At 38.9% G+C, this 15,633-nt stretch overlaps 1 protein-coding gene across 11 annotated transcripts in view; it reads left to right on the forward strand.

Moving 5' to 3' along the window:
- Nucleotides 1-15,633, forward strand: part of LOC122560152 (myelin transcription factor 1) — a 79,491-nt gene that overhangs the window by 40,174 nt on the left and 23,684 nt on the right. For all 11 annotated transcript variants that reach the window (XM_043710467.2, XM_043710468.2, XM_043710464.2 and 8 more), the window contains one exon: nt 9,790-10,011. In XM_043710467.2, the coding sequence (XP_043566402.1) occupies nt 9,790-10,011 (222 nt within the window). The remainder of the gene's footprint in view (nt 1-9,789; nt 10,012-15,633) is intronic.

Below are 15,633 nucleotides of genomic sequence, written 5' to 3' on the forward strand. Positions count from 1 at the left end.
CACCAGAGAAATATCAAAACAAAAACTCTGCTGTTTCAGCCTAGTAGAAGAAGTTCTGAACTTTCCAAAATTATTTGGAGAGGGAGCAATACTTTTTGGAACAATAAGGTATTCTCTAGATATGTTCCAGGGACATCTTCAGGATGCTTTTAGGAGAGTAAGTTGCTCTTTGAAAAAGGAGAACATCAAGCAGCCTTTAAGATTGTTAAATGCTGATAAATGACCATGTGAAGTGGATAAATTCACTGGAACTGTCAAAGGAAGCTGTTAAGCATTCAAGACATTTAAATCTGCCATCATTTAAATGTTTAAAAAATGTTCAAAAAAAATTCTGTTCTCTCTTGACATAAACCTCGGGATTAGTGCTGTGTGATTGATTTTACAACCACTCATTATCTCAATGTGGTTTGCCTTTAGTTCGCAGTTTGAAGGGCAGTTCCAAGTTCTTTAGAGTCTTTGAAGTGGGACTGTGAATACAAAAGCTTCCTTTTATAAGAGATTAAAGGAAGCTAATTGTAGTGATTGGGTTTTTTTTATCATTTCAAACTATTTTTAAGTGAATTCAACAGTCAATTAATAACTTTATTTAATCTCAGCATAGGTTCTGAGATTCGCCAATCATGGGACTGAGTGAATTAGCCTGGACGGTGCTAAGGGCAATGATGGCAGAATGATTTGAAAAAAGGGTATGAAAAGCCATAGGATGGGTAGAGTGACATTGGTTGGCATAAAGGAATTGAGGGGTCATAGGGGGCTGGGTGATATGAGGTATAATACATTGGCAAGGATGGAACATGGGGATGTGAGCGATGAGGGCTGGAAAATTTTTCTTGATTAATGCCTCTTTTTGTGCTGCAACCCCAAGTCAGGTCTTTCAACACTCCCATTTATGCACTACGAGCCTCTTTACTCTTTCTGGGGCAGTGGGCAAAACTCCCATTTTGATGCTGATCTCCAGAACAAAAATCTGTACATCAAGGACAGTTTTTTCCTCAGGTCTGGTTTGTAGAGCAGGAAATTTGTTCCAAATCTGAGCTCCTGACCAGGGGCCACATTTCAAACCAAGGTTGATCATGGCAATTATCACTGAAGCCAAACTGAATTGACTTATGAAAATGAGGTTCTGAGATTTTAAACCAGAATATTATAAAACTTAGTACCTTCAAGTATTTTTTTCCTTTGTGCACACTTTTCTTTAATCATTCTTTCATAGATTTTGAGCATTGCTAGGTTTTAAATCATCAATTAATATCAGGGCATGATAGCCTGGCAGTTATCCTACTACACTGCCAACCCAGAGGTCATGAGCTCAAAGGTTCATATAGTAAGTTGTGAAACTGAATGAATAAATCTGGTAATTTTTCACTTAAATGCAGCTTAAAAACTGTTGAAACAAGACTTAACCTATCTGTGCTGCACGTGACTCTGGTTCTACAATACGTGGTGTCTCTAAATGTTCTCAGGGCAACCAAGGATGAACAGGATCAACATTCCAGAAGCAAATTTAAAATAATTAAGCAAAACATTAATTTCAAAGAAGGATGAACTACTTCTTACCATAAAATGAACTGACTCATCAGGGTCATAGGCTTTCATTACAAAGTAGAAACAATAGTTGGTACAGATTAAAAATATGGTATTAGAGGATTGAACTGGTTCCTTGTTATTGTTAAATTGAAACTAGTGCAACAATGTTGACATGGCAGATCTGCTTCTGCTGCTGACATGTACAACATCCCTACTAAAAATAAATCAGTGTCATTCTATTTGCCAATATCAAATCTCAACATACTGAACACTCAAAAAAACTAACAATTTCAGTTATTCCTGTAGTTAGAACTGCACAAAATTAACAATTGCTTGCATGAACCTATTGCCTGAAACACACACAGTACATGTAAAATGTTCCTAATTTTGCATAATGTGAAAGTTAATGTCCAATAATACATTTTCTAAGCACAATAATATTTGCCTCAAGCAGTAGAAAAGCTTTCTTGCAAAACTCCATTTGAGATTACTTTGGCATGGGAAAAAAATTGCGTTTCTCTTTATAATGTTTGATTCAATTTACAGAGTAAATGGTTTGAAATACAAATCTGTTAGAAAAGGATGTTTGTTATTTGAAAAACTGTTATTTAAAATCAATCATGGGGAATAATAATTTTTAAAATTTCACAAGCTGCTGATGAGTCGTTAAAATCATATAAATATCTCAACGTTTATTAGTCCACTGATGAAAGGTGTAGTTTTTGTGTAAAAAACACTAGATGAAAATTGAGAAATGCCAATTTACCCAAGAACAACAGCATTTCCAACAGCAATGCCCTAATGTCCATTTTAAATGATGATGGAAATTGGGGTCCTGTCCATTATCAGGTCAGTAGTTTTTCAGTTTGAAGGGTGTTGCTGTCCTAAATTATACCTTGGTATGTCAGTTCTATGCCCACAAAATATGTATAATGCAATCAAATTGCTCTGCTAACCCCCAGCACAAATTCTCCTCAGATTAATAATCACAGAACCTCCTTTTTCTTTTGTTTAGCAGTTAAATCAAATCAATTTCACACCACTTTTTTGCAATATCTGCCCACTATGCTTGTCAACAGTAGCTTACATTTATGTACCATGTATACTCAAGTAATAGTCGAATTTTTGACTACTTTTTAAGGTTAAAATTATGGATTATTTTAACTATTACATGGACTATTATGGACTATTACATGGATACTACTTTTGAGGGGCTGAAATTCATGCCCGTCAAAATTCACACCGTATCATTAGCAGAAGCCCAATTGATTTCTAAGCGAATAAAGGACAGAAAAAAAACGAATTATGGTAGTTCTGAAAACCCGGAGCAGTGCACAACAGCCAGTGGACTGGAAGACCAAGAGCAGAGCGGTACAAGGAGCAGACTGGAAAGCTGGAGTTGGATGTGACAGCCAGCATACTGACTCATTAATGTTGACCTGTTATCTGTGAAGAATTGGGTCGACCTTTACATGAGATATAGGGAAAATTCCAGTTATTTAGCCAAAAATAGGGGGTCGACCTTTACATGAGATCAACTATTACTCGAGTATATATGGTTTGCACCTTTTCTAATTTTCTATGGTTTGTGTCTGTAGAATTGACGTTAATGCAATAGGAGTAGCATTAATGTGACCTTCATACCAACATTTCCCAAATTAATGAAAGTGGTTAATAACTGATTCAAGGCTCCATCCCTGAACTTACTCCTACACTCCTGATTGATGAATGTCATTATTAATATACCATTTAGAATTATACTGTTAGGGTAACTAAATTACATCACTAAACATTTCTTAGAAAATTATATTCTAAAGCTTTATGGAATGTCTGTATAAAACTTCAAATGCAGTTGATGTATTATTATCTAGAATATTTTGTTTATGTCATGTGAGTTTGCAAAGTAGTATTCCATTTTGACCTCATGCCATTCAAATATATTAACTCAAAAAACCATTCTGACAAACAATTACTAGGTGCTGTGCTTATAATTACATTATGCATTATTTTAAAGCAACAAACATTTTTTTACAATATATTTGCAATCTTAATGTATGAGTTTATTTTGCAGAGCAATGCATTTTTCAAAATTATACCTTTCCTACTTGTGAGTAGCACTGTTATGCCAGGCACAAGGCAACATGTAAGAGTATTGCAATCAGATGTAGCTGAGCCTCAAACTGAACTATTACCAGAAACTTCTGGTTTCTGAGTTTTATTCTGTTGCCATTTTCAGGAATTCAAATGTCTCACCAGCATCTGGGCATTTCTTATTCACTTCTATTACTGCAACAGTGGCACCTCTGAGTTTCATCGTTGGCAAAATCATGAGACTTGCTATAATTTTTAATTTGATACATTGGAATGCTTTGTCATAATGAAGCTGAAACTGGCAATAAAACAGCCACATTTGGGGTAAAATTAGTCTTTGGCAGAAAAGTATAATGACCATTAGCAAATGAGGGACCTAAGGAGGATCTAAAATGAGCTGTCGGTTTGATTTTCTTCATTTGATGCTACTGCCCAAAACCAATTTCATCACTTTTAGCTCAATTTACTTTTTTTTCAATAAAGCAATCGCATTAAACAATGGTTGTGTTTAATTTTAACTGAAAGCACAGCCTTTTTATTCATATATTTTTGCTAACAGAAAAAAAAGAAATATTATCCTGCGTTAATAAAACTGAATAATGTATTTAAGTAAGAAACACAGCAGCTCTATAATATTTGACACAGTTACCTCAAGATAGATTACCATGTACTGGAAGAAAGGGACAAACATATGGATAAGCAATGTTTAACAGCCTCTTTCCCAGTTTCTCAGTGCATTTTATATCAAGGGACTGCTGTTTAATTAATCAATTATCTCTGTGCATGCTAAAGGAACAATTTACACCAGATGCTAAATATAACAAGTTTAGCTTTTCTAATCGTCATTAACATGATGCTAGGTTTTCCACTCATTTCTGTTATATCTGCTATATATGATAAAGCAAGCGTAGTCTTCAAGTCAAGTAGTGTTGGAAAGTGTTGCAAGTGGACTTGGGCAGCTAATTTAACCCACATTTTAAAGTCATCCATTCTGCCATTCTACTTTCTGTATAAATTTATATGTCCGTTCTCAGGAAATTAAACGCTATTGTGAGTTTCTGAACCAGAGTAAATACAGACTTGGTTCTTAAGGAAATTCTCAGATTTTTCTGCCTCATGCAACAAAGTGGTCACATATTTCCCAGAAGATATCCATATGTCCATGATAATTTTCAAATAAAACGTTCTTAATCCAATTGTTGGTGGATAGATATTTGTGAAGGGATATGGATCTTCTACAATTTTGCTTTGGAACTTGGCATGCCAGGTTCCTTAATTTCCACCATCTCTTCATTCTCCAACATATGTAATAATAAAGTGAGTACTGTAGTCCCCATTGGTAAATCCATGTAGCAAACTTTGGGGAAACTTTCCAAACAAAAAACAAATGCCTGAAAGGAATGTTCTAAACAAAACTCGAAGCCTCAAAGGTAGCGAACAAAGAATTTGACAAAACCACCGACTGTAAATAAGTTTAGAGTAAATAGAATGATGCAAGGCTATCTAGCCTGTCTAGTTATCCAGTCTCCATCTTTCTCTCATCCATGTTTCCCTTGGGTCGCTATATCTAAAGAACCAACATCTATAAATATATTGGCAATACCCAACTCTTATCTTTCCACCTCCTCTCCTAACCCCTGCACCACCTCTGTGTTGTTAGATTGTATATTCAACAAGTCCTGATGACATACATCTTATTATAGCTAAACATTGACAGAGTCAAAGCCATTACTTTTGACTCTGTCAATAAACCTGTTGATGAACACTTGAGGCAATGTTTCAGGTTTGTGTGCCAAAACTGCATGAAATTGCAGCATTTAAGATACAGTTCAAGTTCTGCCAAAATCATTTTCAATGAACTAGTGTAATTGGCCAAGGTAATAGAACATAGTTATTACCATTTTTTCCCATTTAAAAAATTCCCTGATTTATTAATAATTAATATTTAATATAGTTAGGTTTACTCTGTTTTATTTATATGGTTCAAAAATTAAGCATGTTTAATTTGAGTGTCTCATAATCCACCTTTAGATACCTTAATTTATAAATCATTGGAGTTGACTCACAAAAACTATGCTGAGACAATTTGATAGTTTCATTTATGTACACTATTGATTTCTTAGTAAGTGAGATCATTTGTGATATGAAAAAAGCTTTTAAGACGTGCTGACTAGTGTTGTGCACCTAAGCCTATAATAAAGATTTAAAAGATCTTCCCAAACCAGAACCTTCCAAACTGAATCTGGGGTAAGGGCAGTTTTGTGCATAAGGCCTGAGCCAGGTGAATTGGCATAAACCTTCGCGGTATACTTGGAGCTTAGTGGTTTGGGGAATACTTTTAAAATTCCTCAATCTCCTGCACTGATTCTGTTGATTCCACCTGGATTGCAGTGCTATTGCTAAGGAAAGGAATAGGATGCTTTACTCCCAGGTACCTACCATGTATGATGCCCTTGCAAAAGTCAGGTTTTTATGGCTAAATCTGTAGTCTAAAAGCGGAGGATAAATTTTTACGTAACTAATGTTTTGGAGAGATTGAAATCCACTATTCCATTATGCACAGAGCTGCTGGGGGAGAGACTATTATTGCCAATGTTGCATCCAAAAGTTGCAATAAATGAGCAGAGGCAAGAAGCCAAACAGTAGTTTTAGTGGTGTGTACTATTCAATAATTCTACCAGGTGAAATTGAATTCCGTGGCAAACAGATTAAGAGTTTTGATGTTTTTCCGATAATTTGGGGTCAACCTATGCATAAGGTACATGAAAGATTAATAATCCTTTTGGCCAAATGTTAGGGGTTAGCATTTACATGAGGTAAGCCATTCCTTGAGTACAGAGGGTATCTCGGACCGGGGTCATCTTGTATACCACAATGGTATACATTGTCACCTTCAAAAAAGGGAAGAAAGTAAAATTACATTTACAGCAATGTTTAGAAATTATAGGCCACTCATTTATAAATGTAGAAGAAACCAATTCACTATTTTACTAATTTCACAGTAAAAATGAACAGCCTCAGAATCAAGTCTCTTGAACACCAGTAAAAATTCCTAAATATCTAATAATAAAAGCAGAACTCTCAATTACTAGCCCTGGCAATTTATTATCAGTTCATGTAGCATCCATATTTTAAGGAAAAAGCTGAACTTTACCACACTATGAGCTGTACCCGTATATATGCAGATGTATGGGGTGGCACGGTGGCTCAGTGGTTAGCACTGCTGCCTCACAGTGCCAGGGACCTGGGTTCGCTTCCCATCTTGGGTGACTGTCTGTGCGGAGTTTGCATATTCTCCCCGTGTTTGCGTGGGTTTCCTCCGAGTGCTCCGGTTTTCTCCCACAATTCAAAGATGTGCAGGTTAGGTGAATTGGCCGTGCTAAATTGCCCATAGTGTTAGGTAAATTAGTCAGGGGTAAGTGTAGGGGAATAGGTCTGGGTGGGTTGCTCTTCGGAGGGCCAGTGCGGACTTGTTGGGCCGAAGAGCCAGTTTCCTTACTGTAGGAAATCTAATCTAGATGTAGTGTATAATACTTACATATCAATCATTAACTGTGTCCGTAATATTTTATTAAACACAACAACAGATATCTCAAACAGAAGTTTACACAATTGCTCTGGCTTTTTGTGCCAATACCTTGGCACCAACATATAATTCATACCAAAATTGGTGAAATTTTAAGCACAAATTGCACTCACTCAAGTTTCCACAATCTTTTGTGATAATTTTAAAGGCAGTGCTCCAGAATAGTCATGGCCACAAAGCTGACCATACCCCCAGGTAAATTAAGAACCATGGAGAATTCCTATCAATTGCACTTGGTTGCAGATGTTCAATGAGCTACAAAATATTCATTGAATCTTCTACCATAATAATTTTTGAAAGATATTATTTTACTAGGGAATTGACCGCTGTACACCAAACTAGAAAACTAAAATGACAAACGTTAATTCCACATTTCGAAGTACCAAGCATCAATACAAGTAAAAACACTATCTTTATTGTAAAAAAAAGTGTTGAATTTGACTCCTTTCACCTGATGTTAATGGGATAGCAATGGGGTGAAAAATGGGTCTGGTAACTTACCTCTCTGTTGTTAATGTGGATGGCACCGTTTTGAGAATAGTCAGCCTCTGCATCCATCTGATTCATAAATGGGACTACCATTTTCTTTCAGTTCTGGTCAAAAGTGGTACAGTGAAATTTCAATAAATTTTATGGGTGATAGTAAAGAAGAGGCTTCTCAAAGACAAATATAAATTGTGGATGTGGGTACAGTTACAACATTTAAAAAACATTTAGATAACTACATGAATAAGAAATTTATGGAGGAATATGAGCCAAGCGCAGGCAGGTAGGACTAGTTTAGTTTGGGATTATGGTCAACGTGGACTGGTTGGATCGAAGGGTCAGTTTCCGTGCTGTATGACTATGAAAGTCCACAAAAATAATCTTTGACACAACTGCACTGGGACAAACCACCCTCTTTGACTGGGTCTCCCCACCATAAATTACATTCTTTGCAGCAGCTCTGGTGCTTTTCCTGTGGATGCAGCAAATTGCATCAGTAAATATGGTTGACATCTGAGCATTATGGGGGCCACTTTGCCATTGCAATGGATGGCTGACCAGCATGCCAAAAAGCCAAAATCAGTCCTTGGCAGTCATTATCATCTGGATACTTCTGAATTCAATCGTAAATTGACAGGCAATACAGCTATCATCCTTATCTGCTTGTTTAGTCCATCATCCCACCATGACAATTGAGTAGTGATCTTTCAGAGTCATGTCCAAAGCAACCGTCCCTAAGCATTTTACAACACTATCTATCAGAAATGTTATGTACACATACAGACAGCTTATTACATATTTTAAAAAGAGCTGGGTAGCCCAGTTGGATGGGTGATTTGTGATGTCACAGTGTGGATTCAATTCTTGCACTTGGTGATATCAAAAAGAATTCTCCTTCTCAACCTCTCCCCTCACCCCTGAGGCATTGGTGACCCTCAGGTTAAACCAGTCATTTCTCTCTAATGAAAGAGTAACTTTATGGTTTGGTAGGACTATGGTGACTTTATCTATATTTATATTCTTAGAAAACAATGTTTATGTGAGCAAACAAATGTATTTTACTACTTTCAGTCAGGATCATAAAAATATGGATTCAAGAGTCAAATCAACATTTTAATTGAGTTCACTGTAACTTGTAATGTATTATGTACATGTAGCTATAACGATTATTATCAATTAGTTTATGTTAAAGTTGTAGAATGAAAGGAAATTCAATAAAAGTAGTGATGCCATTTTCCTATATATCTCATCAGTATCTATAAGGTGAATAAGAGGTGGGAATCTGGTCATCATGATATGATGGAAGTTTTATGAGCAGCCAAATTCTATTCAATTCTAATTTCACCCATCCTGAAATGGGTATTAAAATACTGGTCAAAACATCTAAAGAACAAAATTAAAATCAGGTGGATTTTATAAGATCATGTGTTCAGCTCTCTTTGATTATCCCCCAGCAGTGAAGGTGTGTATTCCTTTTTTTTTCCCAAAATAATGTGATGGTAAATTTCTATTTGCAAGACTCTAATTTTGTACCATTTAAAGTCAAACAGCTGAAATGCAGAACACACACTTAAAAACAGCTTGAAAGAAATTGCAAACTAATAAATATATTCCAGTTCAAAGGTAGAGATGGTAATTACATAAGTTTTGAAGTCTTTACATCTCCTGCACATACATCACACACCAGACATCAGGTTTCAAAATGTCACACTTCGTGGATGCAAAGCCATGTTTTAAAATGAAGAACTAAACAATTATTGGCCCAAGGCTTGGTGTTTACATGCAATTTGCTAACTTCTATTTATTGTCAGTCACAAACAGCTACATTAATCCTATTGAGTATACGTGAGCAGCTGTCTGAAGACACATGCCTAGTTTGCAGTTAAACTTCACATCCGTAGTCCAAACCCCATTCGATCAATGAATAATACATGGTACATTCTGCACAAACGGACTGCATTACTTTCATGCTTACAATTTAATAATACTTTGCTTTTTCCTCCTAAACAAGTTTTCACTGTTTTTCTGTGGCACCTTTGCTTACCTTTGCTGGTGTTTTTAGGACAATTATTCAGTATAAGGCCTTTCTTTTTCTTTAGATGCCCTGTTCCTGGTTGTGATGGGCTCGGGCATGTAAGTGGCAAGTATGCATCGCACCGTAGTGCATCTGGCTGTCCTTTGGCTGCACGCAGACAAAAGGAAGGATTCCACAATGGGTCACCATTTGCTTGGAAACCTGTGAAAGGAGATGGGCCAGCTTGTCCAACCCCAGGGTGTGATGGCTCAGGGCATGCGAATGGCAGTTTTCTTACACATCGAAGGTATGTACCATTAGCCTGAAATTAAGCAATCTAAACAAAACTGCTAGAACGGTATTGAAATTTGTATGATCAAAATATGCTCCTAATCTAAAATTCCTAAGATCTAATATTGCTGATGCTTCACAGTCTCATGCAAAATCTTTCTGTCATTTTGTCAAGGAAGGCATTCAGCAGTTTGAAATAAAACTATCAATGTCCCCAAGGAACCTTTCAACAGTGAAAGGACTAACAGAAAAAATGTGACAAACATTAGGACCAAGATTTATTTTCCATCATTTGTTGGTTGATACCAAACTTCTCCATGGAATTTATTATAAACTGACCGACTCCCACAGCTACCTAGGCTACACCTCCTCCCACCCTGCCCCCTGTAAAAACGCCATCCCATATTCCCAATTCCTTCGTCTCCGCCGCAGCTGCTCCCAGGAGGACCAGTTCCAATCCCGTACAACCCAGATGGCCTCCTTCTTCAAAGACCGCAATTTCCCCCCAGACGTGATCGACGATGCTCTCCACCACATCTCCTCCGCTTCCCACTCCTCCGCCCTTGAGCCCCGCCCCTCCAATCGCCACCAGGACAAAACCCCACTGGTCCAAACCTACCACCCCACCAACCTCCATATACATTGTATCATCCATCGTCATTTCCGCCACCTCCAAACGGACCACACCACCAGGGATATATTTCCCTCCCCTCCCCTATCAGCGTTCAGAAAAGACCACTCCCTCCGTGATTCCCTCGTCAGGTCCACACCCCCCACCAACCCAACCTCCACTCCTGGCATCTTCCCCTGCAACCGCAAGAAATGCAAAACTTGTGCCCACACCTCCTCCCTTACTTCCCTCCAAGGCCCCAAGGGATCCTTCCATATCCGCCACAAATTCACCTGCACCTCCACAAACATCATTTACTGCATCCGCTCCACCCGATGTGGCCTCCTCTATATTGGGGAGACAGGCCGCCTACTTGCGGAACGTTTCAAAGAACACCTCTGGGACACCCGGACCAACCAACCCAACCGTCCCGTGGCTCAACACTTCAACTCCCCCTTCCACTCCACCAAGGATATGCAGGTCCTTGGACTCCTCCATCGCCAGACCATAGCAACACGACAGCTGGAGGAAGAGCGCCTCATCTTCCGTCTAGTAACCCTCCAACTACAAGGGATGAACTCAGATTTCTCCAATTTCCTCATTTCCCCTCCCCCCACCTTGTCTCAGTCCCAACCCTCGAACTCAGCACCACCTTCCTAACCTGCAATCTTCTTCCTGACCTCTCCGCCCCCACCCCCACTCCGGCCTATCACCCTCACCTTCACCTCCTTCCACCTATCGCATTTCCAACACCCCTCCCCCAAGTCCCTCCTCCTTTTATCTTAGCCTGCTGGACACACTTTACTCATTCCTGAAAAAGGGCTCATGTCCGAAACGTCGATTCTCCTGCTCCTTGGATGCTGCCTGACCTGCTGCGTTTTTCCAGCTACACATTTTCAGCTCTGATCTCCAGCATCTGCAGTCCTCACTTTCTCCTCCTTCTCCATGGAATGCCAAACTTACAAAAGCTACTAATCTTCCATTGCTAATGCAACAATATTTAAGTTCTAATGATTGATAATTACTTGTACAACTTGGAGCAGTGTGCTATCAGTAAACTAAAACATGGTAGAGGAGTCTGACAAACAGATGAGTGAATTAAACTTTAGAATAAGATACTGCAGATTTATGATGGAACTATAGTGTCATAATTCTCTTGTCAGCCCCTCTAGAGGATGCTGTGCTCCCTCAACTAGCAGTTGTTAAAAAGAAATTGGCACACAACAGGTTGTGAAACAAAAGTTCTAAGTCTATCTGAATACCAAGAGTAACTTCTTCACTACAGTATTAATTCTATATTATTTAAAATATACAATTGTTGATAATCTTAAGGAAAATTAAAAGTGAAGGGATTACTGTTGGTTATATTAGTGAAAACTTGCTGAATTCATATGACTGGCCAGTGGAAAAGTTAGCTCACGTAAATCAAATACATTACTTCTTGTGATAAAATTACAGAAAAAGGCACTGATTACATTATGCATTCCACAGCTGATGAAGTAATATTTCTAGTCTCAGGTAATTTAAAAACCTTTGCTTCTGCCTCAATTTCTTTTGTTTATATTCTTTTATATTTAAATAAGGCTGCTATTAACTCTGCTTAATTAATTAATTTTTCACTGTCCACTTTCTAAACAGCAACTAATTTATTTACCCTTTTAAACATAGTGTCAAGGTGGTTCAGAAGCAAATCAAACAGTAAGCCATTTAAAGAGATATTAGATCAAATTACCAAAATCTTGATCAGAGAGGTAGGTTTTGGAGAGCATCTTAAAAGAGGTAAAGGAAGAAGAGAGGAATAAGGGGAGAATTCCAGACTTAAACCTTGACAACTGAAAGCATGTATGCCAATGGTACAGTGAATAAAATCAGGAAAATTGGAAAAGCACAGTTAGCGTTAAGTCAATCAGGAGCTAGTATGGGTCAGCAAGAAAAGTGTCAGGGAAACTTATTGTGTGTTCGAGCATGGGCAACAGAGTTTTGGGGATCTCAAGTTTACAAACTGGGGTGCAGCCAGCAGGCTTTGCATTTGAATGGTCAAACTAGAGGTAACAAAGACAAGAATGAGTGTTTCATTAGTAAATGAGCTAAAACACGGGTTATAGTAAGGCAGGAGGAATAGGAAGTCTTAGTGATACAAACACCAAGGTTGTGAATACTTCAGCTTCATACAGCTCTCAGTGGGAGGGATGGAGTCAATGGCTAGGGAACAAGTTTGTAGACAATGGACTGCACCTTCCCATTAATTAGTTGTGGAATTTTGTTTATCCAGTACTAGACACTGGCAGACTGACAATGTCCAAACAGTGGCGAACGTGAGGACTGCAGATGCTGATGAAGGGCTTTTGCCAGAAATGTCGATTCTCCTGCTCCTCGGATGCTGCCTTACCTGCTGTGCTTTTCCAGCACCACATTCTCAAAGTCTAAACAGTGGAAGGTGTTGATGGGGTGGTGTAGTAGAGTTGGGTGCCATCAATGTGAACTGGGTGAATAATGTTGCTGGTGGATCCAAAGAAAGGGAATTCATTGAACGCTTACAGGATGGCTTTTCGGAACAGCTTGTGATGGAGCCCACAAGGGAGCAGGCTATTCTGGACTTAGTGCTATGTAATGAGCCAGACTTTATAAAACATCTTAAAGTAAGGAAACATTCGGAGGCAGCGATCATAATATGGTACAGTTCAGTTTGAAAGAGAGAAGGCAAAATCAGATGTAATGGTGTTACAGTTAAATAAAAGCAATTACAGGGGCATGAGAGAGGAACTGACAAAAATCAACTGGAAAAGGAGCCGAGCAGGGAAGATAGTAGAGCAACAATGGTAGGAGTTTCTGGGTGTAATTGAGGACACAGTACAGAGAAAAGAAAGATTATCTGGGATGGGATTAGACAACCATTACTGACAAAGGAACTCAAGAAATGTATCAAAGAAAAAGAGAGACCCAATAAAGTGGCCAAGAGCACTGGGAAATCAGAAGGTTGTGATGGCTACAAAAACAAACAGAGGATAACAACGAGAAAAATAAGGGAGGAGAAGATCAAATATGAAGGTCGGCTGGCCAGTAATATTAGAAATGAGAGTAATAGTTTCTTCCAATATGTAAGAAACAAACAAGAGGCAAAAGTAGGCATGGGCCACTCCAAATTGATGCAGGAAGGCTAGTGATGGGAGATAAGGAAATAGCTGAAGAACTTAATAAGTACTTTGCGTCAGTCTTCACACTGGAAGACATGAGTAATATCCCAACAATTAAGGAGAGTCAGGGGGCAGAATTGAGTATGGTAGTCATTACAAAAGAGAAAGTGCTGGAAATGCTAAAAGGTCTAAAAAATTGATAAATCTCCTGGCCCCGATGGGCTACATTATAGAGTTCTGAGGGAGGTGGCAAAGGAAATAGCGGAGGCATTGATTGTGATCTTTCAAAGGTCACTAGAGTCAGGGAAAGTCCCAGATTATTGGAAAATCACTGTTGTAACCGACTTATTCAAGAAAGGATCAAGACCAAGGATGGAAAATTATAGGCTGATTAGCCTAACCTCAGTTGTTGGTCAGACTTTAGAATCCATCATTTAGGATGAGATTTCTAAATTCTTGAAAATGCAGGATCAGATTAGAACAAGTCAGCATGGATTTAGTAAGGGAAGGTCGTGCCTGACAGACCTGTTAGGATTCTTTGAAAAGGTAACAAGTAGGTTAGACCAGGGAAACATGTTTCTGCTGATGGGTGAGTCCCGAACCAGAGGACACAGCTTAAAAATAAGGAGTAGGCCATTTAGGACAGAGATGAGGAGAAACTTCTTTACTCAGAGTGGTGGGTGTGTGGAATGCTCTGCCCCAGAAGGCAGTGGAGGCCCAGTCTCTGGATTCATTTAAGAAAGAGTTGGATAGAGCTCTCAAGGAAAGTGGAATCAAGGGTTATGGAGATAAGGCAGGAGCAGGATACTGATTGAGGATGATCAGCCATGATCATAATGAATGGTGATGCAGGCTCGAAGGGCAGAATGGCCTATTCCTGCACCTATTGTCTATTGTCTAATGTTATCTATCTAGACTTCCATAAGGCCTTTGATAAGGTGCCTCACGGGAGGCTGCTAAGTAAGGTGAGGGCCCATGGTGTTCGAGGTGAACTATTGGCATGGATTGAGGATTGGCTGTCTGACAGAAGGCACAGAGTTGGGATAAAAGGTTCTTTTTCGGAATGGCAGCAAGTGACAAGTGGTGTTCCGCAGGGTTCAGTGATGGGGCCGCAGCTGTTCACTTTATGTATTAACAATCTGGATGAAGGGACTAGGGGGCATTCTGGTGAAGTTTGCCAATGATACAAAGTTAGGTGGACAGGCAGATAGTACTGAGGAGGTGGGGAGGATGCAGAAAGACTTAGGCAGTTTAGGAGAGTGGTACAGGAAATGGCTGATGAAATTCACCATGAGCAAATGCAAGGACTTGCACTTTGGAAAAAAGAATACAGGCATGGACTATTTTCGAAACAGTGGGAAATTTTATAAAGCCGAAGTGTAAAAGGATCTGGGAGTGCTAATCAAAGATTCTCTAAAGGCTAGCTGGCAGGTTGAGTCCATGATTAAGAAAGCAAACGTAATGTTGTCATTTATCTCAAGAGGTTGAAATATAAAAGCAGCGATGTGCTTCTGAGACTTTATAAAGCTCTAGTTAAGCCCCATTTAGAATACTGTGTCCAATTTTGGGCCCCACATCTCAGGAAGGATATAGTAGCAATGGAGATTCACACGGATGATCTCTGGAATGGTAGGCCTAACATATGATGAATGGCTGAGGATCCTGGGATTGTATTCATTAGAGTTTAGAAGGTTGAGGGAAAATCTAATAGAAACTGACAAGATAATGCATGGCTTAGAAAGGGTGGATGCTGGGAAGTTGTTTCTTGATCTCGCGAGGAATTAAGGGCTACGGGGAGAGTTCAGGTAAGTGGAGTTGAAATGCCCATCAGCCATGATTAAATGGCGGAGTAGACTCGATGGGTTGAATGGCCTTACCTCCACTCCTATGTCTT

Source organism: Chiloscyllium plagiosum, unplaced genomic scaffold (genome assembly GCF_037043375.1).
Source record: "Chiloscyllium plagiosum isolate Xiang-an unplaced genomic scaffold, Cpla_swu_hap1 HiC_scaffold_15, whole genome shotgun sequence".
Classification (NCBI taxonomy): Eukaryota; Metazoa; Chordata; class Chondrichthyes; order Orectolobiformes; family Hemiscylliidae; genus Chiloscyllium; species Chiloscyllium plagiosum.